The sequence below is a fragment of the Trachypithecus francoisi genome, unplaced genomic scaffold, assembly GCF_009764315.1.
Source record: "Trachypithecus francoisi isolate TF-2019V2 unplaced genomic scaffold, Tfra_2.0 Lachesis_group11, whole genome shotgun sequence".
In the NCBI taxonomy this organism is placed as follows: Eukaryota; Metazoa; Chordata; class Mammalia; order Primates; family Cercopithecidae; genus Trachypithecus; species Trachypithecus francoisi.
Genome location: NW_022681456.1, coordinates 37,409,985 through 37,435,260, shown reverse-complemented (window position 1 = coordinate 37,435,260; position 25,276 = coordinate 37,409,985). Strand labels below are relative to the sequence as shown.

Here is a 25,276-nt window from a genome sequence, read left to right as displayed (position 1 = left end):
TCTCGTTTACTCAGGACAGGACAAGACGACCAAAAAAGAGAGGATTCCTCATCAGTTTTACTACTCATTGCCATTCTTGCAATGATTACCGCCCCGGTTGCTGTGGTTGAGGGAGGCGAGCAAAGGGCAGCGGCTGCGAACGCCCGCCCCCGCCCCACCCTCCCGGCCCCGGGCGGCGCAGGCTGCGGTTTTTCGTCCTCCACTGAGTCCTGCCAGTGGCCGGAGCCCGGTGGCCTCCCGGAGACCCTCGGCGCACGGTGACATGGCAGGCGGCCACAGCCTCCTGCTGGAGAACGCGCAGCAGGTGGTGCTGGTGTGCTCCCGTGGTGAGCGCTTCCTGGCGCCGGATGCGCTGCGCAGCCTGGCGGTGCTGGAGGGCGCCAGCCTGGTGGTGGGCAAGTAAGTGGCCGGGCGCGTAGGGTGGGGGCCGCCACGGGCGGAGCTGGCCTCTCTTCCTCTCACTGTGCACTCTGAAGGGAAACAACGCCATGAAAGCGTCCCTGCACAGAGACACATGGGCAAGCCAGCCTTTGGGGCACCTGTTGCTAACACGCTCTGCTGCTTGGTGTTGTCATTCCGTTTAAAGAGCTCAGAGAGGAACATCCCATTGGAATGCATCGGGGTCCTGCCTCTGCTGGTAAAATATCACTGTCCAACCATCAGAAGGGGTTGAGATCTTCCCCAGTGCTTCTTAAAGCGAGGCCAGGAGACCATCTTTGTCAGGGTGGCCTGTGGTTATTTTATTCTTACGCCAGATTTCTGATTCCATTTGCGTCCCCAACTCCCTATCCCTAGAATTTTAGAATCAGCATCCCTGGGGCTGGAGTTCTGAGACCTGAATTTTTCAAAAGTACCTTTCACATCCCCCTGGTCTCGTACATTAAAGCTTTAGAACCACGGAGAACATGTAGACGTTAATGGCCCTGAGTGATAATAAATCAAGATTTGGCTATCAGAAAACAAGATATTTCTCTTACTCTTCTGAACTTCCTGCCAGATGTGAATAAAAGAACAAAGTTTGAGGGCGACCTGGGGTAGCAAGGGAAGTTGGATGAGAATTTGAATTTAAAGGGCCCAACGGGGCCACAATTGCACGTGATGAATGAGTCTCACAAACTGACCACGGCTTATCTGAGTCAGTTTAGGATTGTGCCAGAGTCCAGCTTTTGAAGTACTGTGGGTTGGTTTAATTTTATTTATTTATTTATTTATTTTCGAGATGGAATCTCACTCTGTCGCCCAAACTGGAGTGCAGCGGCGCGATCTCAGCTCACTGCAACCTCCGTCTCCTGGGTTCAAGCGATTCTCCTGGCTCAGCCTCCTGAGTAGCTGCGATTACAGCAGCCGCGCCACCATGACCGGATAATTTTTGTACTTTTAGTAGGGAGGGGGTCTCACGATGTTGCCAAACTGGTCTCTAACTCCTGACCTCAAATGATTTACCTGCCTCAACCTCCCAAAGCGCTGGGATTACAGGCATGAGCCACTGCACCCAACCTATATATATATAGAGAGAGAGAGAGAGAGAGAGAGAAAGAGAGAGAGAGAGAGAGAGAGAGAGAGAGAGAGAGAGAGAGAGAGAGGTTTTAGCTCTGTCGCCCAGGTTGAAGTGCAGTGGCATGATCTCGGCTCCACCTCCAAGGCTCAACTGCAACCTCCACCTCCCAGGCTCAAGCCATCCTCCCAGCTCAGCTTCCCGAGTAGCTGGGACTACAGGCGCTGGCCACCATGCAAGGCTAATTTTTGTATTCCTTGTAGAGACAGTGTCTCGCCATGTTGCCCAGGCTGGTCTGGAACTCCTGGGTTCAAGCCATCCACCTGGTTTGGCCTCCCTGTGCTGGGATTACAGGCATGAGCCACCACGCCCAGCCTGATTGGTTTATTTTTAATTAATAAAGGGATGAAAACATTCCCAATTTACTATAAAAATATTATTTAAAATTTTGCTTAGAAAGTTGAAAAATATCTACCTGGGTTGCAACTGGAGTATCTTATAAAAATTACATCAATGCAGCGGAGTGCGGTGACTCATGCCTGTAACCCCAGCACTTTGGGAGGCCGAGGCAAGTGGATCACCTGAGGTCGGGAGCGTGAGACCAGCCGGGTGAAAGCTCGTCTCTACTAAAAATACAAACAGTAGCAGGGCGTGGCGGCGCACGTCTGTAGTCCCAGCCACTCCGGAGGCTGAGGCAGGAGAACCGTTTGAACCAGGAGGCGGAGGTTGCAGTAAGCCAAGATCTCACCACTGCACTCCAGCCTGGGGTACAGAGTGCGACTCTGTCTCAAAAATAAATAAATAAATAAAATTATACTAATGCACCAACATCAAGTCTCGGGTTCCCAGACATGTTCTATGTTCACATCAAAACCACAAAATGCAGGGAAAGGAAAAGAAAGGAGTTGATGTGTGGTCTGGCAGGTGGGGCTTTTTCATTCCAGTCTGCTACATTGTTCTCAGAGTTTGTTGGATTTATTACATTGAAATAAATTTATAAGAATATCGAGAACTTTGTCATTCAAATATGATTAGCTCAGTACAGGATGGTGTTGTTTTTATTTTCACTTACTATCATCACTGTCTTATATATCAGGTTGATGCAAAAATCAAGTATAGAATTGGAATACTTATCTGGTGATTCGTGGTGCTTTGACGTATATCTCCCACTTTCATTATCTGAATATTTTAAGGTAAAAGTGTTTTCAGGGTGAATTATTTAGGCGATTGTCTTAAATTTTCACATCACTTCCCTTATGCAGAACCTGTGTGTTCAAAGACAACTTGATCCAGCTTTTCTTTTGGTAAACAAGAAGAACACAGGCTGTGAGTGTGAGTGTGTGTAGGGAGAGGAGTACTGATTAAAAGCACAGAGAAGTGGAAGAAAGTTCCATTTCAAAGCCCAGAAATGGATGGATTTTAACTGTGTGTGTGTTTTTTTTTTTTCAACAAGTATATACATACCATGGTGTGTTCTGATTAGAACGAATCTCAGTGAGATCAACTAATAGTCAATCCCCTATAAGCTATAGATATATAAAGTGAGTCCTGGAAAAGAATATGGTTTGAGGGACACCGAAACTCCCGCTTCCTAAAAATAAATATCTCAGTGATTGTCTGCCACAGGGTGTAAATACCACCATTGTGTTCATTCATTTAGGTCTCTAAAGGTATCTCATTCTTAAATTAAGTTCTCTCTCTCTCTCTCTCTCTCTCTCGTTCTGTGTGTGTGTGTGTGTGTGTGTGTGTGTGTGTGTGTGTGTATACTGTAGTTAATCTTGAAGAAGCTCCCAGGTGTGGAAAAGAAGCACAAACTGTCAGTAATATGTATCTTTATAATTTTAATGGCTACCTAAAAAAAAAACACTTTTGGGAGAATGCTTTTTGTTAGTTTCCTTCAATAACTGTCCTCATTATGTCTTCAACAAAGGACGTACACCTTTATTCAAACATAGGTAGGACTCCATCAATGAATGAGAGAACCACACTGTCGAAAGGTAGATAAGCATGGGATTAGTGGGGTCAGGAAAAGGATCCAGTGCCCTTGAAATTCCCCTCCCGCACAGATGGAGAATGTTAGAGATTTATTTCTTAGGTCTGACTTTGTTAAAACAACCTCTCTTAAAGCAGTGTCAGTCATCAACTTTTTGCATAAGAGCATTATCTTTTGTTCTTTCCCATATAAGGATCAATTTCTAGTCCTGCTGGTCCTTTCCACCACCAGATTCACTACACACTGGGTAGATTATGTAACTGGGCCAGATAAAAGCTGTTAGTGATGAAGAATTGTATTAATCTGGATACTAAATTCTATTTCAAGACTTAATTTCTTATTCCACCCTAAGTTTATCCTCCCCATGACCCCATAATCGTTATTTCTTTTCCTATCATAACATCTTCTCTTTCCATCCAGTTTCTTCTGCTCCGTCACTCTTACATTTTGTTAGGTTACCCCAACCACTTCTGCCCCAGTTCTGAATCCCTTATCCTAACTGCTTTTCACAACACATTCCAGCTCTCAGGTTAATAGCCCTGATTCTCCATGTTGGAAACACGAATTTGCTGTAAGTGACCAAGACCTAAATTAACAGTGGCTGAAACAAGATGGAAATATATTTCTCTCCTATGTGAAAATCCAGACATAGGAAATGCAGGGCTAGTTGATTGCAGTATTCCATGGGGTCCCCAGGAGCCAGGACCCTGCTACCTTGCTCTCCCATCCATGGCCCACTTTCTTACACTCACTCCATGACCCAAGATGGCCACCCCATCTCTAGTTATGGTGTCTGCATTCCAGACAGAAAGAATAGGAAGAGAAGACAATCCTACTGGCTAGACCTTAGTCTCACAGCTACACCTGGCTAGTGGGAGACGGAGAAATGTAGTCTGTATTTTGGGCCATCATGTGTCCAGCTAAAATTTAGGGCTTTACTAGTGTAAAAAAAAAAGGGAATACTGATCTTGGGGAACAAATGGCAATTGTCTGCTACATATGTTTGATGTTTAAAGTTTTTTTAATTGTAAATTTTCATGGTACATAGTAGGTATATATATATGGGGTACATGAGTTGTTTTAAAACAGCCATACAATGTGTAATAATTATATCAGGGCAAATGGGGTTTCCATCATCTCAAGCATTCATCATTTCTTAGTTTCACAAACATTCCAATCGTACTCACTCAGTTTTTCTAACATGTGCAACATATTATTGCTGATTGTAGTCACCCTGTTGTGATGTCAAACTAGGTCTTATTCACTGTATCTAACCATATTTTTCTAGCAACTAACAATCCTCATTTTTCTCCTCTCCCCTTATATTCTTCCCAGCCTCTGGTAACCACCATTTTACTCTCTGTCTCCATGAGCTCAATTGTTTTCATTTTTAGCTCCCACAAATGAATGAGAATATGCCAAGTTTGTCTTTCTGTGCCTGGCTTGTTTCACTTAATATAATATCCTCCAGTTCTATCCATGTTGTTGCAAATGACAGAATCTCACTCTTTTTTTATGGCTGAATAGTACTCCATTGTGCATATGTACTACATTTTCTTTATCCATTCATCTGTGGGTGAGCACTTAGTGTACTTCCAAATCTTGGCTATTGTGAATAGTGCTGCAATTAACATGGGATGCAGATATCTCTTTAATATACTGACTTCCTTTCTTTTGCATATAGACCTACCAGTGGGATTGCTGGGTCATATGGTAGCTCTATTTTTAGTTTTTGAGGAGCTTTCATACTGTTCTCCATAGTAGCTGTACTAATTTACATTTCCAACAGTGTACGAAGGTTCCTCTTTCTCCACATGCTCACCAGCATTTGTTACTGCCTGTCTTTTGGATAAAAGCCATTTTAACTGGGGTAAAATGATCTCTCACTGTGGTTTTGTTTGCATTTCTCTGATCATCATTGATATTGAGCACCTTTTCTTATACCTGTTTGCCATTTGTATCTCTTCTTTTGAAAAATGTCTATTCAGATCTTTTGTCAATTTCTTAATCAGATTATTAGGTTTTTTCCTGTTGAGCTGTTTGAGCTCCTTATATATTCTGGTTATTAATCCCTTGTCAATTGGATAGTTTGCAAATTATTTTCTCCCATTCTGTGGGTTGTCTCTTCACATTGTTGATTATTTTCTTTGCTGTACAGAAAGAAGCCTTTTAACTTGATGTGATCCCGTCCATTTTTGGCTTGGTTGCCTGTTCTTGTGGAGTATCCCTCAAGAAATTGTTGCCTGAACCAATGTCCTGGAGAGTTTTCCCAATGTCTTCTTTGAGTAGTTTCATAGTTTAAAGTCTTAGATTTAACCCATTTAGATTTTATTTCACTCTTTTGCATATGGATAGCCAGTTTCCCTAGCACCATTCATTGAAGAGACTGTCTTTCCTCCGATGTATATTCTTGGCATTTTTGCTGAAAATGAGTTCACTGTAGATGTATGAACTTATTTGTGGGTTCTCTATTCTGTTCCATTGGTCTATGTGTCTGTTTTTATGCCAGTACCATGCTGTTTTGGTTACTATAGCTCTGTAGTATAATTTGAAGTCAGGTAATGTGATTCCTCCAGTTTTGTTCATTTTGCTGAAAATGGCGTTGGCCAATCTGGGTCTTTTATGGTTGTCTTGAACGTGGCTAGAGATGCTTTTCCAAAGACTCAAGTTCAAGACAGAAACACAGTAAATGTTGACTAATTAACACCAAAGCATCTGAAAACATATTTTAAGTCACTCATCAGATTTCTAACAAGATTTCTCCAAATTTAGTAACTATTTCTTGATTTTTCTTCAGAGATGGGTTTATAAAAGCTATTGGTCCTGCTGATGTTATTCGAAGACAGTTTTCTGGAGAAACTTTTGAAGAAATAATTGACTGCTCTGGGAAATGTATTCTACCAGGTATTTACCTCTTTTTCATTAAAGGTCTACAAGTAGCTTTAACAGTAGCTCCTGAAATGTAAAGAGGAAGAGTAACAGCTTATTTTAAAGTCTCAAAATAATATTTAAAAAATCATAGTTCCATGTATTGAATTTATATTATTGATTGTCTAACTGCTTTCAAACATGGTTTCACCTTGAATCCTTATAACATCCCTGTGTGGGAGGTATCATTATCTATACTTTACAGTTTAGAAAATTGAAGGCTAAGGGTGAAATATGTTACCCAAGGTTCCTAAACAGGAAAAAGGCAACCTAGGAATCAAGCCCATTCATTAGACTCCACTTCTTCCCACTCACATGCTGAATAGAAACCAGCTGTGTTGTGTTTAGGTTCAAAAACAGTCAAAAGAACTTTATTAATCCAGAGGAGCAGTTTCATAGTTTCATAGGAGTAGTTCCAATGGCATAGGAGAGGCTAACAAGGCAACTGCTATCTCTACTACCAGAAATACTCTAAATTTGTATAGGGTGTGAAACAAAGGATCCAGCTCTGGGCAGAAAAAGAAAAAAAAAAATCCTAGAGCTTTCACTGCAGTTCACTTATATCTTTAATGATTGACAACAGAATCAGTTTATTAATCATCATCTCCTACATTAACTATGTTGTATGACTTCATGTAATCATCCAAAACAAGTTTCATAAACTTTGAGTTCTACACAAACAAAAGGGCTTTATATTTATATTTTATTTTTATATAAAATTTTTATTCTTTAGATGTTTATTGTACACATCTGACAGAGCTTCTATCTGATGGGTTTTCATTTGTTTGTTTATTTTGAGACAGAGTCTCATTGTGTCACCAAGTCCGGAGTGCAGTGGTGTGATCTTGGCTAACTGCAACCTCCACCTCCCAGATTCAAGCAATTCTTGTGTCTCAGTCTCCTAAGTAGCTGGATTACAGGCGTGCACCACCATGCCTGGCTAATTTTTGTATTTTTAGTAGCAACAAGGTTTCACCATGTTGGTCAGGCTGGTCTCGAACTCCTAACCTCAAGTGATCTGCTGATCTCAGTCTCCCAAAGTGCTGGTATTATAGGCATGAGCCACCATGCCTGGCCTTCCTTATGATTCTTGAGGGTCAGGAGACAAAATCAGGGTGAAATGTTACGAAAAGGAGGAATATAGCAGAAAGCAATCTGAGTAGGGGCTTTTGATTTTAGTCCAATCAGAGCCAATAATGAGTCATTTAATCCATAAGATATCTAAAATATTTTGGAAAGAAACACTTTGCTGAACTGTACCTGGATAAACAACAGTTTCAAGTGATTGCTTTACAGTTTCTCCTTAATTAAAATACATTTCTTTCTTGAAGATAGATTCGTCTTTCTGATTTCATATTTTCCCTTCTCAGAGTGGCAGGGGGCGGGGATTGTAGTATTATGTTTTCATATCTAGATTATTCCTTGTGATAAGGTTCATGGTTTTGCTCAACTAGGGGGCTTGATAACTTGATTTCAAAGTTAATTTGGGCCAGGTGTAGTGGCTGATGCTTGTAATCCCAGCACTTTGGGAGGCCAAGTCAGGTCGATCATTGGAGGCTGAGGTGGGCAGATCGTTTGAGCCCAGGAGTTCAAGACCAGCGTAGGCAACATGGCAAATATTAACCTGTGTGGTGGTGCACATCTATAGTCCCAGCTACTAGGGAGGCTGAGGTGGGAGGACTGCTTGAGCCTGGGAGGTCAAGGCTGTAGGGAGCCATGAGTGTGCCACTGCACTCCAGCCTGGGTGAGAGTGAGAACCTTTCTCAAAAATAAATAAATAATAAAATAACATAAAATAAAATAAAACGAAAGCTTATTTGGTGAGCATGGACTTACTGAGCAAAAGGAGCTGTATTTCTGTAAGGGATATTTTCATCATGTTGCATCCCCTCCTTCCTTAAAGCTTTCTAGACTAGCCGTACAACAGGGCAGTCTTCTTTTCTCTCTGTCAAGGGAACCAGACAGACAAATTCTTCCTTTCATGTTCCTTCAAAATGGGTGGCTACCATCACGCTTTCCCCAGAGCAGCAGGGTGTAGTGCTGCTGTTTGCCTGCTGTCTAAGTGTTCTCTATTTCTTAATTGTAAGATAACTTGATTTATTGATTACAGGTTTGGTGGATGCACACACACATCCAGTATGGGCTGGTGAAAGAGTTCACGAATTTGCAATGAAGGTAACTGCAACCAATCATGGCAAATCAAAATAAAGCACAAATATGAAGTCTTTTGCTGAAGAGTTAGCAGGCTATCAAGCTTTGCAACATATGTCAACATATTTTTTAATGGATATTTTTACTTGCTTGGGCATGGGAAACAAATGACAACAAAACTTATTTATATCTGCCCCAAATCATTGTATTATACACAGGGCTGTTCCTGCCCACTAATGTCTCCCTCTCTTTCCTTCCACACATTCCCATTCCAAATCACTATCTCTAGTAGCTTTTGAAAGGGCTCCAAGGAATAGTTTGAAAATCGCCATTCATTGGAGTAAAGCTTGGAAAAATATGTTACTAATCACAAAAATAAAATGTCTTATATTTTTCTCTTTTTCAGAAAACTGAGACTTATTAAGAATCACAAAATGTAATCTGCGTTAATCATATATTAGCTGTAGCCAACTTCTAAATCCCTGGTTGGAGCAATTTTCACATGTGTTTTTAAAAAAGAAAGAAAAAAAAAAAATGTGCCTCCTGGCAGCTAAACTGGCTTATTTCAGGAAAAGAAAAAAAAAAATTATTTTCTTCAGATATCATGTACCTTCTTCAACAAACTAGAGCTGTTTTTAAGACTGTTTTATTAAATCACAGAATTTCAGAGCCAAAAGCAGTCCAATCCTCTCATTGTATAGATGGAGAAAGAGATTTACAGTCCAGTCCTCTCATTATGCAGATGGAGACAGCCGGGTCTAGAGAAGGGAAGAGTGTTGACTAGGGCCACCAGCTGGAGGATGGCAGAACCCAGATGAAAACTCTGGCTAGGAGACCCCAGGCCTGCATCCTTTCTCTGCACCATACTCCTTGCTGCCCAGAGCAACTGGAGCCCAGTGGGACCCCAGAAAGAGCCTCTTTGAGTGACAAAGGTCAAGCTCCAAACTCTGATGGCCAAATATTGAGACAAGGAGACTTCCCGGGGCCGCTTTAGTGGAGATCTGAATAATTGCAACGGGGTTCCCTGCAACTCCTGATTTGCTTAAGCTTTGTTTTCTCAAACAAGCTGAGGGATGGAGGGAGGGCTGATACTTGGCAAGTACACATTGTGGGCTGATTGACTTGTTAAAATATTGCAATACTCCTGTGCCAGGTTTTTTTTGTTGTTGTTGTTTGTTTTGTTTTGTTTTTGTTTTGTTTTGTTTTGTTTGAGACAGAGTCTCGTTCTGTCACCCAGGCTGGAGTGCAGTGACCCAAACTCTGCTCCCTGCAACCTCCTCCTTCCGGGTTCAAGTGATTCTCCTGTCTCAGCCTCCCGAGTAGTTGGGGCTACAGGTGCGCACCACCACACTCAGCTAATTTTTGTATTTTTAGTAGAGACGGGGTTTCACCATGTTGGTCAGGCTGGTCTTGAACTCCTGACCTGTGATCTGCCCACCTCGGCCTCCCAAAGTGCTGGGATTACAAGTGTGAGCCACCGTGCCCGGCCTGTGCCAGTTTGTAATTGCCACTGCCCTCAGATCCCAACAGGACACCCACCACATCTCCCATCTCTACCACTCCAGTGTCTTCCCGGGACCCCTTTGGAACTCCCCACAATCCAGTGTCTGGCAGACTAGGGGCTTCCAGGACTGTGTATCCCAGCACTTTTCTAATCCGATGGATTGGTGCCCGTGCCATATGGCTTCTTAATCATTACATAATATTGCCCCTGGAGGTAGATTCTTCAGACCTCCCTGCAACTTCCTCGCATTTGCCGGCCTAAGGGTGAGGCGTGTGTTCAGTTGGCAGGGGCCACCTACATGGAAATTCACCAGGCCGGAGGAGGGATCCACTTCACCGTGGAGCGCACGCGCCAAGCCTCAGAGGAGGAGCTGTTCCGCTCCTTTCAGCAGCGTCTCCAGTGCATGATGAAGGCTGGCACCACGCTGGTGGAGTGCAAGAGCGGATACGGCCTCGACCTGGAGACCGAGCTCAAGATGCTGCGCGTGATTGAGCGCGCCCGGCGGGAGCTGGACATCGGCATCTCGGCTACCTACTGCGGGGCTCATTCAGTGCCTAAGTAATCTTAGCCAGTGGGGACCGAGGTTTAACTCAGAGCATTGAAAATGAGCCCCGGGGGTGGAGGTGCATTAGCACTTTAGCTCTTGCAGGGAGATGGGTAGAAGTCTTTGGAAAGACCTGATTCTAATGGCCACTCATCCCGCAGACTCGGTTTTAGGAAGGCGATCCCTTGGCCTCATCAGTCTGCTAGTACTTTAATTATGATAGAAGAGCTGTTTCAAGCTCTTTGGGTTAAGAAAAAGAAATGGCCCCTTGTAGGTCGTTTAAATTACACATATTAATTTGAATAATTTCCCATGATAATTAGCATTTCTAAAAGCACTTTAGAAATTAATAGTAACACTCTTTAGGAGGTAGTTCAAACCTCGTGGTCTAGGTGACTCAAAGGGGTTCGTTTTTGTTCATCTGTTTGCTTTCTTAACAGCAAACATTTTTGTTTTGTTGTTGTAAATGATTTTTAGCCTTCCCCTTTATCTAAAAGTTCCTCCTACATGGCCTTACTGTAGAGAACTCTGTTCCTTTCTGCACTTGCATTTTACTTTTCCAGAATTCCTTTGGGTCCTGGAATTTCTAAATAGGAAGGCTCATGGTTCCAACAGCCAACTGAACTATCTAAAAGAAATCCAGGACTTGAACATGCATAAGGTGCCTCCAAAGTCTTAGTGAGGTCTTAAGCACTGATAACTTAGATATATAAATATAATACTACAGACTTACAATCATTGTTTAAAAATCTAATTGTTTAAATTTCTTTTACATTTATCTGATTTTGGAAACTTTGGAAAATAAATTTATATTTTAGGCCAGGTGTGGTGGCTCACACCTATAATCCCAGCACTATGGGAGGCCAAGGCAGGTGGATCACTTGCGCTCAGGAGTTTGAGACCAGCCTGGCCAACACGTTGAAACCCCATCTCTACTAAAAATACAAAAATTAGCCAGGCGTGGTGGCCCATGCCTGTAATCCCAGCTATTCAGGAGGCTGAGGCACAAGAATCGCTTGAGCCGGGGAGGCGGAAGTTGCAGTGAGTGGAGATTGTGCCACTATACACTCTGCCTGGGCGACAGAGTAAGACTCTATCTCAAAAAAAAATGTCTTTTTTAATTGACAAATAATATATTATTGTGTAGAGTATGTTGTTTTAAAATATGTATACATTGTGAAATGGCTAAATCAAGCTAATTAATATATGCATTACCTCATATTTACCACTTTTTGTGGTGAGAACACTTAAAATCTATTTTTTAACAATTTTTAAGAAAACAATACATTACTATTAGCTATAGTCACTGTGTAATGGAAAAATATAAATATTTAATATTAATAAAAATTAACCCTTCATGTTAATTATCATCTTCGATCAGAGGAACTAAAAAAGTAACATTAAAATTTATTATTCAAAATTCACAAAACTAGTTATGTGGAAAAGAAACATAAGTATTTAATATTTCCAGTGATCTTTATTGTAAGTTTTTAGCATTTATATTTCTGAAATTATTAAAGCTTAAAATTTCACTGAGATTCTTGAGACATTCTCTATAGAAAACAGTAGATTTTTTTTCAAACAGAATATAAAGTGCATAACAGTCTGCTTTCTTTTTCAGTAGAAAATAGTGTGGCATGGTGGAAAAGTCTCAGTTTGAAGTGATGCCAGACCTGGGTTTGAATCCAGCTTGGCTACTTCCAGCTGGGTGATTTTGAGGTCATGACTTAACTTTTCTGAACATGAACTACCCATCTGTGAAACAGAGCTAAATGCCACCCTATTCTATATGATTGTCTTGAGAATTAAAAATAACTTGGTAGGCTAGGCATGGTGGCTCATGCCTGTAATCTCAGCATTTTGAGGCCGAGGTGGGTGGATCACCTGAGGTCAGAAATTCGAGACCAATTTGACCAACACGGAGAAACCCCATCTCTACTAAAAATACAAAATTGGCCGGGCATGGTGGCGCGTTCCTGTAATCCCAGCTACTCTGGAGGCTGAGGCAAGAGAATCTCTTGAACGCGGGAGGTGGAAGTTGCAGTGAGCCGAGATCATGCCATTGCACTCCAGCCTGCGCAACAGGAGCAAAACTCCGTCTCAAAAAAAAAAAAAAAAGAAAGAAAGAAATAACTTCTGTAAGTGTCTGTCTCTCATAGTCCACCTCTACCCACCTACTCAAATGGTTTTGCTGAGTGAGAGCCTTCTGTGTGCCAAATACAGGGCTAAAGTTTCACAAAAATTTTCTTCATCTGTCAATGACCCTCTGAGGTCTGCATCTTGATTCCCATTGGTAAAACCTGCGCTCAAATAACAGCTAAAGAGCATCTCCTAAGTTATGTGACCACCATGTGGTAGAACTCTGTGTCTACCTGACTCTAAAAGCCCAGGCTTTTCTAACATATAACTATTGCAGAACTTTATTTTATCTACTCTTCTTATTATTAATTTTTTTTTAGAGATAGAGTCTTGTTCTGTTGCCCATGCTGGAGTGCAGTGGTGCAGTCATAGCTCACTGCAGCCTCAAACTCCTGGGCTCAAGCAATCCTCTTGCCTCAGCCTCCCCAGTTGCTGGGATTATAGGCATGAGGTACCGTGCCCAACTCCATCAGAATTTTAGAGAGAATTTCAGAGCCTCGTACTATCCTCCTTCCCCATATCCCCAGACGGTGAGACAGAAAGTCTAAGGCAAGTGCTTCAGGAAACATTGTGGAGGAAGAAAAAGGCAGGGTGACAACTGGGCTCAGGTAAGGGGAGTATCCAGGATGCCCTCTGAGTGTCCTTTACAGGAAAATTATGCCTTTTTTTTTTTTCTTTTTGAGACAGAGTCTTGCTCTGTCGCCCAGGCTGGAGTGCAGTGGTGTAATTGATCTCAGCTCACTGCAACCTCCACCTCCCTGGTTCAAGCAATTCTCTTGCCTCAGCCTCCTGAGTAACTGGGATTACAGGCACATGCCACCACGCCCAGATAATTGTTCTATTTTTAGTAGAGGGGTTTTGCCATTTTGGCCAGGCTGGTCTCGAACTCCTGACTTCAAGTTATCTGCCCGTCTCGGCCTCCCAAATTGCTGGTATTACAGGCATGAGTCACTGCACCCAACCAAATTAAGCTTTTCAACCAGGTAGCCTTGCTGGCATCCCCAAAGGTAACACAGGTCTGCCAGAATGGATGAACTATGTAAGCATGGCCCAATAGTTAAGAGCTCAGAGTTATAGCTTTGAGTCTTTCTCTACCTTTCTGAGGCTTGAAGTCATTTACCTCTACTGCTCCTCAGGTTCTTCAAATGCCAGATAACCCTATCCTTTTGTTTTTTGTTTTTAATATTTGCCCATGTCAATCTCATTTTCCTCCTCCAGAGGAAAAACTGCTACTGAAGCTGCTGATGATATCATCAATAACCACCTCCCAAAGCTGAAGGAACTTGGCAGAAATGGGGAAATACACGTGGACAATATCGACGTATTTTGTGAGAAAGGTGTCTTTGATCTCGATTCCACCAGAAGGATTCTTCAACGTGGAAAAGACATAGGGTTACAGATTAACTTCCATGGGGATGAACTCCACCCAATGAAGGCTGCTGAGGTGTGGCTGACTTTTAGTTTTCCCCTCATCAACATTCATTCTTGCACATTCATGCTATGGAAAACTTAGTTTCCTCAAAGCCCTCTGAAAAGATACTGAATGGGGAAATTTGTTTGAACAGTGTACAGATTGGTCTGGTTGAGACTTGAAAACCCTGACCTCTATTAAAAACTTACTTTTTTGCTGATCATTTACTTTCATTATCATCCACTGGTGTATTAATAGAAAAAGAATTGGCCGGGCACAGTGGCTCACGCCTGTAATCCCAGCACTTTGGGTGGCCGAGGTGGGCTGATCATGAGGTCGGGAGATTGAGACCAGCCTGGCTAACACGGTGAAACCCCGTATCTACTAAAAATACAAAAAATTAACCAGGCATGATGGCATGCGCCTGTAATCCCAGCTACTCGGGGAGGCTGAGGCAGGAGAATCGCTTGAACCCGGAGGCAGAGGTTGCAGTGAGCCGAGGTCGCACACTGCACTCCAGCCTGGGGGACAGAGCGAGACTCCATCTCAAAAAAAAAAAAAAAGAAAAGAAAAGAAAAGAAAAAGAATTACCTCAGTGATCTCTTTTACTAAATTTCTAATGTATTTTTCTTAGCACACAAAGCCACACTGGCACAGTATATTAATTTCACTTGGACCTTTTCAGATCTTTCTGTGGCAGCATCCAAATCATTTTAGTGGAGCACACGAAAAATCGCCACAGGATGATTTTCAAATTCATATATCTTTGCTCAAATTAATTCACTTATTCATCCTTTCAACAAATATTTGAATGAAGACTGCGTGCCAGGCACTGCTCTAGGCATTGAGAATTCAGCAGTAAGACAAAGTCCCTGCAGTCCTGAGTCTAGGCTTCTCTCCTCTAAAGCCTTAGACCTAAATAAACAACTGCCCTTGGAGCGTAAAGATATAGATACCCCACCTGCACGCCTCTCAACTGCATTATATCCAGCTTGATCTCTTAGCATTGTTTCCAAGTCTTGTCCCATTTTCTGCTTCAGTGAATGACACCATCACCTGTCTGTTGCTTAACTCAAAATCTTGGATATCATTTTGACTGCTGCCTCTCTCTCACCTACCACATTTCATCCAACCACCAATTCTCCCAAATAGCTCTAGATCCCCTTCTCTCACCTCTGATCCATAAAATTTTCTGTTTCAGAAAATGTCTGAAGGATTTGTGTTTAAGAATAGTTTCTGAAGTAGCCCACTAGCTAATTTTCAAATGAATGCCCATTACAAACCCTTCACCCATTTGGGGGATTGGGTTTATAACAGTTGGTTGGCAAGAAATCTTAGTAATAAAACGCTGTTTCTCTTTATGGGAAAAACAATTTACACCGGGCTTGGTGGCTTATGCCTGTAATCTTAGCACTTTGAGAGGCCCAGACAGGTGGATCACGAGGTCAAGAGATCGAGACCATCCTGGCCAACATGGTGAAACCCCATCTCTACTAAAAATACAAAAATTAGCTGGGCATGGTGGCACGCGCCTGTGGTCCTAGCTTCTTGGGAGGCTAGGGGGGAGAATCACTTGAATCCAGGAGGTGGAAGTTGCAGTGAACCGAGATCGCGCCACTGCACCCAGCCTGGCTACAGAACAAGACTCTGTCTCAGAAAACAAACAAACAAACAAACAAAAAATAATTTAATGGAACTTCATCGATTCATTGTTGCTGTTTGTTAAATCTTTCCCTCTCTGCCCATTCTCCTTAGCTTGGGGCTGAACTGGGAGCGCAGGCAATCAGCCACCTGGAAGAAGTGAGTGATGAAGGCATTGTTGCCATGGCAACGGCCAGGTGCTCTGCCGTTCTTCTGCCCACCACAGCCTACATGCTGAGGTAAGGTCGTTTCTCACCCCAGACCCAAGAGCTGCAAGTACAAGCTGTGAAGACACAGACGTCCAAAGTGCCCAGACATTATTTCACTGCCGTTACAAATCCCTTAAAATTGCAGATGAAGAAAACTCAGTTAATGAAGATGCCAACCCTGGACTGATGTTCGTAAATGAATTTCCCTGAGGAAGGAACTTAGACCCAGATTGCCTTTGTGTGGTAGGATTATTGAGGAAGATGGAGCTTTTTGTTTCTTTTTTTTTTTTTTCATGGATTTTGGAATTTTCCAATTAAAAATAATTACTATGGCCGGGCGCGGTGGCTCAAGCCTGTAATCCCAGCACTTTGGGAGGCCGAGACGGGCGGATCACGAGGTCAGGAGATCGAGACCATCCTGGCTGACACGGTGAAACCTCGTCTCTACTAAAAAAATACAAAAACTAGCCGGGCGAGGTGGCGGCGCCTGTAGTCCCAGCTACTCGGGAGGCTGAGGCAGGAGAATGGCGTGAACCCGGGAGGCGGAGCTTGCAGTGAGCTGAGATCCGGCCACTGGACTCCAGCCCGGGCGACAGAGCGAGACTCCGCCTCAAAAAAAAATAAAATAAAATAAAAAAAATAATAATAATTACTATGCATTATTTTTATAATTAGTAAATAATGAAATAGATGCAATACTTTTAAATATATGCATAAGATGTTAAAGATATTTAGCAGTATTCAGAATCTGCATGAGCTGTTTTCTAAAGGGATGTTAGTGGGTGCCATAATTGTCATAAATCTTCACAAATCCTGGGGGTGGGAGGAAAGAGAAGACATATATTTTGTAAAATCTCCCCAGATATTTTGCTGTATGCTGCCTATGAATTGAATATACTTAGTTCATCTGTTATTACTGTTGCTCTGATTCCAACTAATATGAGACCGATGTCTTCTGACCCTTCCCACTGTACCACTTGCTTATATGATATCCAAGTTTGTGGTTTGGGAGGCCAGCAGTCAAGAGGAAGTTTATCTTCTCTTGGGACTAGGTGCTTTCTATGTAGCTAGGATATGTGGTCTTTTGCATGGGGAGTGATTTTGCAGTTAAGACAGTGGTTCTCAACCCCAGGGTAATTTTGTCCCTCAGGGGACACTTGGCAATGTCTGGCGACATCTCTAGTTATCACAACTAAGGGATGCTACTGGCATCTAGTGGGTAGAGGCCAAGGTTGCTGCTAAACATTCCTCATTGCACAGAACAGCTACCCAAAACAAAGAATTATCCAGCCCAAGATACGAATTTTGCTGAGGTTAGGTAAGACCAGGCTCCGAGTAACTTTTAGAAGGGTGAAGAAAGGAGTACTTCAGTTCTTTTCTCAAATCTACTATGATTTTATATGCACATATATGATATTATACATTTTTATTATTCTCTTAAAGAGTAAACACAATGTAGACTACAATCAGGAAATATCAATAACTGTTCTTGGTATGACCAATGTCTTATACATTTCAAGTGTCATCAGTTTAAGTCATCAATCAATATTTATCTCCACCATCCAAGAAATAAGTTTTTTGTTTTTTATTTTTTTTGGGAAAAAAAGGCTTTCTTCGGCTGGGCACAGTGGCTCACTCCTGTAATCCCAATACTTTTGGGAAGCCAGGGTGGACAGATCACTTGAGGCCAGGAGTTCAAGACCAGACTGGCAAACATGGTGAAACTCCATCTCTACTAAAAATACAAAAATTAGCCAGGCATGGTGGCACGTGCCTGTAGTCCCAACTACTAGGCAGGCTGAGGCAGGAGAATCGCTTGAACCCAGGAGGGAGAGGTTGCAGGGAGCCAAGATCATACCACTGCACTTCAGCCTGGGCAACAGAGTGAGTGAGATTTCATCTCAAAAAAAAGGCTTTCTTTAACTGGTCTTGAATCTCTTGACATGGAGCAAAAGCGTAAAACTTTGTGGTACTGGAGGGCAATTCAGCATTAAAAGTCTGCACCTTGTTCCTATACCAGCAGAGGCTGTCATCTGCCATTGCCACAGACAGGTTTAGCCTCCTGTTAGGACCACAAGGGCAGTCGAAGTGAAGGCCACACTCTGCTTTCTGGCTTCTCGTTTCTGTATTTTTCTGATCTCTGCATCAGGAGAGACCAGCAGGGCCCCCTGCTCTCCCCTGAACCCTCTCTTGACCCTCATTTCCAGAATAACCATTGCCTTATGCTACTTAAGGGCTTGCTTTAATCATGTATTTTATGTATATTTGCATGTAATATTTAAATGTATTCAGGAAATATTCACCTTAGTTTTTATGGAGCGCCCTTAATACTTTTACAGCCTCACTTTATTCTCTTTTACCCCTAAGTATTTATGGAAGGGGAGGAGGGACATTCAAATGACCTGCAGGGACATTTGAAGCTGTACCCTTTCCTCACTCTGTCTCTGCTTCACTCACCTCCTCTCATACATTGTTGAAAAACATTTTAAGTGGTCCTACAAATGATCGATCATAGACTGTGAGTGATTCTAGGGCAAAAATAATCTCTGCTGGACTTTTTGTCTATTGCAGCAGTTATTCCCAAATTAAATCTGTTCTCATTGCTTTAACGAGCTTTCAGGCTTTGCTCATTTTTTGTGTAACACTTTTGAGATATGTCCTAAAGAACAAAGAATATTTCACCAGGGAGGTCAAGGAGATGCCTAATTCAGGAAGAAGTATAAACATTTTACACACTAAATTCTTGGGCCTTCAAGATTTTAAAGGACCTACAAAGATGTTTGAGGTAAAAAAAACAAAAACAAAAACAAAAACAAAAAAACAACAGAAAAGAGGGGTAAGGGAGAGAAATGAATAGGAAATTACAAAATTGAGCTAATAAAAATAGCATATTGTGGCCTGGCACAGTGGCTCATGCCTGTAATCTCAGCATTTTGGGAGGCCAAGGTAGGTGGATCACCTGAAGTCAGGAGTTCGAGACCAGCCTAGCCACCATGGTGAAACCCCATTTCTACTAAAAATACAAAGATTAGCCAGTCATGGTGGCGGGTGCCTGTAGTCCCAACTACTTGGGAGGCTGAGGCAGGAGAATCGCTTGAACTCAGGAGGTGGAAGTTGGAGTGAGCCAAGATCATGCCACTGCACTCCAGCCTGGGCAAGAGACCGAGATTCCATCTCAAAAAAAAAAAAAAAAACACACAGTGTAACCTCATTTATTATTTAATTTGGGAGTCACCAAAAAAGCTTATTAAATTTCAAAACCATTTGTAAGTTATATTTTCCTGCTTTTGCAAGAATGCCTTAATATGTAAAAAGACGGATGAGATAAACAATCATTAATTAAAAGTTAGGCATATCTAAGTAATTTCAAAAGCAGAATGATAAAAATCAGGAGTCCTGGGATTATATGTGTAATTCTGCCACTAGTATTTAATCTTGAGTTTCTGCTTCTTCTTCCAGAATATGAAGGCGTTGCCTGTCTCAAGTTCTCTTCTGTTCTGAACAGCTGTTCTACAAAAGTTCCCATTCTAGAGACTGACATATTTTTTTCCTCGCCTTAGACTGAAACAACCTCGAGCCAGGAAGATGTTAGATGAAGGAGTAATAGTTGCCCTGGGAAGTGATTTCAATCCCAATGCATATTGCTTTTCAATGGTAATTATTTTTTTCATGTGCCTTTCTGAGCAGACTATCTACCAAGCATATAAACAATTTAAAAATATTTCACTAACTGTTAAAACAGTGTTAAAAATCTAAAAATATTTTCTGTGAAACAAGAAAAAAAGCGGTAGACAGCAGTGTAATTGGATTTTTCTGTCCCAGATAAATGCCTGTAGGCATAGAGAGAGGAGAGAAGCTTCTATGTGCATTATTTTCTGATTCAGCCTTGAGCATTGTGGTTTTACAATAACCCATTTCCTTTCTCCAGAGAATAGCATGAACTCCAAGAGGTCTTAGTTAGTAAGGGTGGAAGTGAATTAACTTCAATGTGTGCAGTAAGTGGTCTTGAAAAGTTGTCAATAAATATTAAATACACAATCCTTTAATAAAGTAATCTTTTCCAAAGTATAAGAACCTTTATGTATAAACTTAGATTTTTCCCATTGCAACTGAGCCAATTCCTCCTATACCTTTAACTGCCTCTGTTTGTTGTGCTGTGTTGAGAAATGTTTTAAATTGCAGTGCCATATGTCACTTTCCTCCAACACTTTTCTCTTCCTGCCTTAGCCAGTGGTCATGCATCTGGCCTGTGTAAACATGAGAATGTCCATGCCTGAGGCCTTGGCTGCTGCCACCATCAATGCAGCTTATGCACTGGGAAAGTCTCACACACACGGATCGTTGGAAGTTGGCAAACAGGGAGATCTCATTATCATCAATTCATCCCGGTGAGTGTGCTCCCAACTTAGTGTGCTCCCGAATGATCGATCATAGGCTGGGGGGGAGTCTAGGGCAAGAATCATCTCTGCTGGACTCTTTCTCTATTGCAGCGGTTATTCCCAAATTAAATCTGTCCTCATTGCTTTAACGAGCTTTCTGGCTTTGTTTATTTTTGATGTAACACTTTTACCATATGTCCTAAAGAATAAAGAGTATTTCACCAGAGAAATATCTTACATTGTGCCCACTGAAGTATAGAGATGAGGCCTAAATCCCTTTTCCACTAATTATTAGTGTCAGACTCTGTATGGACTCAGACACTAGCCAGTCCCCTCTATCTTGATCCCTTTCCAATGAGCAAATCTACTGACAGGCCCTAAACGACAGGGCGGATCAAGTTTTCAGGATCTCTTCATCTGTCTGGTATCTTTTGTAGATTTCCAGGTTTCTGCTCTGTTTACTTGGACTTTGGCCGGGTTGTGCCCTCTGGCATGTGTTTGTGTTTTTCTGCTCGGCTTCTGATTTTCAACTAGCTCCCAACTCTGGCTTGTCACCCTGGTTCTGATTCATTCCCTCTCTGATTTCTCGTGCCGACTGGATCCCAAAAGCTTAAACTTAGTTTTCCTGTTCCTAGTGGCTTATCACTCACCCACCCACAGTCTGTTGCCACCTGGGCCTCCAGGGAGATATTAGTCTGTTGTCACACTACTAATAAAGACATACCCCAGACTGGGTAATTTATAAAGGAAAGAGGTTTAATTGACTCACAGTTCTACATGACTGGGGAGGCCTCCCAATCATGGCGGAAAGCAAAGGAGGAGCAATGTCATGTCTTAAACGGCAGCAGGCAAGAGAGCGTGTACAGGGGAACTCCATTTATAAAAACATCAAATCTTGTGAGATTTATTCACTATCATGAGAACAGCATGGGAAAGACCTACCCCCATGATTCAATTACCTCCCACTGGGTCCCTCCCACAATGTAGGAATGATGGAAGCTACAATTCAAAATGAGATTTGGGTGGGGGCATAGCAGCCAAACCATATCAGGGTCTTACTGTTCCAGATCTACAAGTCATAAATCCTATGGCTACTTGACTCTTACAAGCCCATTCCAGCCCTTGAACCTCATGTCCTCCAGAGACACCTGCTTTAAAATTCTGTCCATGATCAGAAACCACTCCCTGTATTGAATATAATGCTGATGGTGACATTTATGTATCATTCAATGAAGCAAATATTTTAAGATCAAGTACTTAAATGATATTATTAAATAATGTTTGATTTACCATAGACCAGTTAGTTATGTACTGTTTTTTAGAAAGCCCAAATACCATTGACTGGGTGTAAATAAATGTGTAGGGAATGCATTTTAAAATTAGCATTTATTGATAAAGTAATAATTTTTACTTGCACACATTGAAGTAATTTTTTTTTTTTCTAGATGGGAGCATTTGATTTACCAGTTCGGAGGCCATAATGAATTAATTGAATATGTTATAGCTAAAGGAAAAGTCATCTATAAAACATGATAGATTTGAAAAGAGAAGACTTTTTGACTATATGAAATAAGTCAATATAGTTATATTAAAAGTTAAAACACCTTAAATTTACCAGAATTATGTCACTTAAACCTAAATGTACTTCGATGTCTTTTTAAGTCACTCAAAAAACCCCAGGGATAGATTTATTTTCATTTAACACATGCATTTGACATATAAACAGGTAAACCTATTGTGATTAAAATCACGAAACATCCAATTATTTCACAAATATTAGTTACAAATATTCCGTAGATTAATATGATGAGGTATCACAAAAATGCCTTTGTGGGGAAAAGTAGGCTTGACTTAAAATTTCCATTTTGTGTCTGTATTTCACGTTTCAGTTTTTAAACTATATTTAGTGAACATTGGGGAATGGAAAGAAATCTAAGTGATACACCCCAATGAAGCTAAAATATAGCCTTCTGTTAAGCAAATAGTATTTCCTTTCCCCAAGTAGTTTATTTTCTAGATGCTTTTCAAATGAATTAATGTCGTCTGATGAAGAGTGGTGTCCTTCCATTTCTAAGGTCTTCTCAATCTCAGCAACAGAGCTTCCCGGCAGCGTTCCAGACACATCATTTAATACACAGGCATAGGGACCTTCCTGAAATGGATGCATTTTTTCCAACTACAATCACGTAACCTTTTTTTTGAAATTTAAAAAATTGTTGATTCTTCACATTACAATTGGGTAAAACACATTTGACAGCTCTCAATAAATGTTTGCTCTCACTCTGATTGTTGTTGTTTCCTTTCAGCCTGGAAGTAGATCAGCAGCGTTGTCTCTTCGAGTGTTTTAGGAAATTACAAAAGTATTTGTAAAGAGTGGATAATTATTTACATATAAATGGGTGTTTTTAAAAGCCATGTGAGTTGATTTGAAATCTTTTTAAATGTTTCAGTCATCTTTATAATCACAACTGCATTACCAAACTTGGTAAGAAATGATATGAGAAGTAAAGATTGACTCTCCAAACGATCACTAATGTCAGGTTAATAGAGCCTGAATGAAAGAGGCTTTGCTGTAGTCAATATAAAGCAATTCAAAATGCCGCTCATTGGAAGATTAAGGGTAACATTGCATATTGTTGTCATCACGATGGGGTCTCTGGAGCTCTGAACCTCATGTGATTGTTTAAGAAGTCTTCACACAGTGTGGGGGGCACACAGTTGCTATGTGTGATGGCTCCCCTGTGACCAGTCACCTAGGCACTGTGAGCATTTGGGATGCAGGAGATAGACATAAGGTCAAAACTGAATGTTAGGTCCGCCCTTCCCTGGAACTCAAGCAACACAAGACTAGCTTCTTCTATTGAAGAAACAAGGAGGAGAAGCACATCTGATTTTTCATCTAGCAGGCACTCACTTTAAACAAATAGCATTCATGCCTTTTTTGAATGAAGGCAGAAGAAGACATCTACCCTAAACTGCCCTATTCCTCCCAGGCCAGTGTGCTGCAAGCCCGTGCAACTCACGGGAGTTCGCTAGGAATGCGGAACCTCTAGCTGGACCCAGGTCTGCTGAGTCGGAATCTGCGTCCTAACAAGCCCTGGGTGATTCACATGCACATTAAGGTCTGAGCAGCTCTGAGTTCTAAGCCCTAGTCACACCAATCTTCACACTGTTCCTTTTTTTTTTTTTTTTCTGAGGCGGAGTCTCGCTCTGTCTCCCGGACTGGAGTGCAGTGGCCGGATCTCAGCTCACTGCAAGCTCCGCCTCCCGGGTTTTACGCCATTCTCCTGCCTCAGCCTCCCGAGTAGCTGGGACTACAGGCGCCCGCCACCTCGCCCGGCTAGTTTTTTTGTATTTTTAGTAGAGACGGGGTTTCACCGTGTTAGCCAGGATGGTCTCGATCTCCTGACCTCGTGATCCGCCCGTCTCGGCCTCCCAAAGTGCTAGGATTACAAGCTTGAGCCACCGCGCACACTGTTCCTTAGGGGACAGTGAGCTGCTCAGGGCCTTGCAGCATGGTTCCGTCTGCCCAGAATGCTTTCCTTCTCTTACTTACATGGGAATTGGAGCTGGATGCCCCTCCCCACATTCCCACATCTCTATGATAGCCTTTAAAGCATTGTAATTTAACTGTCTTTTCTATTTTAGACTAATGAAGTCTACCCTCTGGGTTGAAACTAATGTTCTCCAACTATTTTTTCAGTATATTTTCAATGTTTACATTTAATAAATTAATACTGTTAACAAAAGTAAGCAAAAAGGCAAAATGGGCCGGGAACGGTGACTCACGCCTGTTATCCCAGCACTTTGGGAGGCCAAGGTGTGTGGATTCCCTGAGGTCAGGAGTTCGAGACCAGCCTGACCAACATAGTGAACCCACGTATCTACTAAAATTACAAAAATTAGCCAGGTGTGATGGCACACGCCTGTAATTCCAGCTACTCGGTAGGCTGAGCCAGGAGAATTGCTTGAATGTGGGAGGCAGAAGTTTGCAGTGAGCTAAGATAGCACTTTTGCACTACAGCCTGGGCGACAGATCTGAGACTCCATCTCAAAATAAAGCCAAATGAACAAATGAACCATAAAAAGAGAACCATAAAGTTTAATAAAAAGCAATATAGTGACCAGACCCAAAAATCAGACACAGGTTTAAAGCAGTATGAAATGCATCTGCTTTTGAATTTTGCCGGTTGTGATTTTTTTGTTTGTTTGTTTGTTTTTGAGATGGAGCCTCACTCTGTCACCCAGGCTGGAGTGCAGTGGCGCGATCTTGGTTCACTGCAACCTCTGCCACCCGGGATCAAGCAATTCTCCTGCTTCAGCTTCTCAAGTAGCTGGAATTACAGGCATCTGCCACTGCGCCTGGCTAATTTTTGTAAATTTAGTAGAGTCAGGGTTTCACCATCTTGGCCAGGCTGGTTTTGAAATCCTGACCTCGTGATCCACCTACCTCGGCCTCCCAAAGTGCTGAGATTACAGGCATGAGCCACCGCGCCCGGCCTGTGATGGGATTTTATGCATGTGGTAGATTGTCAGATACGGGCCCATGGATCACGCCAAATCACATGCCCATGCCCTTGAGTGTTACTCTCCCAAATTGACTCTGGGCCTGGAACGTGACTTGCTTTAGCCAACAGGACATTAGCGAATGTGGCACAACAGGGGCTTGAAAAGCCCTTGTGCTTTAGGGTTTGCCTCCTCCGGCTGCCCTGAGACAACTTGTGACAAAGCCCAGGTGAGCCTGCGGGGCTGGGGAGGAAATCCTGATGCCTCCAATTCTTTTGTTGCTAGCCAATGGGAAAAAGAGTGTACTGAGTCAAGCATATGTTCCTTCAGAAACTTGATTAACTGCTGTTAGAGGTACTAAACCGTTATAAAAACC

At 42.1% G+C, this 25,276-nt stretch overlaps 1 protein-coding gene across 1 annotated transcript; it reads left to right on the top strand.

Moving 5' to 3' along the window:
- Positions 1 to 107: 107 nt before the first annotated feature.
- Positions 108 to 22,678, top strand: AMDHD1 (amidohydrolase domain containing 1). Its single transcript, XM_033220986.1, has 9 exons — positions 108 to 399; positions 6,286 to 6,392; positions 8,527 to 8,591; positions 10,352 to 10,629; positions 13,973 to 14,198; positions 15,921 to 16,045; positions 19,576 to 19,669; positions 20,243 to 20,403; positions 21,840 to 22,678. The coding sequence occupies exons 1-9, from the start codon at positions 263 to 265 to the stop codon at positions 21,925 to 21,927; spliced, it is 1,281 nt and encodes a 426-aa protein (XP_033076877.1). The 5' UTR covers positions 108 to 262; the 3' UTR covers positions 21,928 to 22,678.
- The last annotated feature ends 2,598 nt before the right edge of the window (positions 22,679 to 25,276 follow it).

Bases quoted from the DNA above. Each gene is read 5' to 3' on its own strand.
- AMDHD1 (XM_033220986.1), top strand. From the start codon at position 263: ATGGCAGGCGGCCACAGCCTCCTGCTGGAGAACGCGCAGCAGGTGGTG. The intron at 6,393-8,526 runs GTATTTACCTCT...TATTGATTACAG, and splicing joins TGGGAAATGTATTCTACCAG to GTTTGGTGGATGCACACACA. The intron at 10,630-13,972 runs GTAATCTTAGCC...TTCCTCCTCCAG, and splicing joins GGGGCTCATTCAGTGCCTAA to AGGAAAAACTGCTACTGAAG.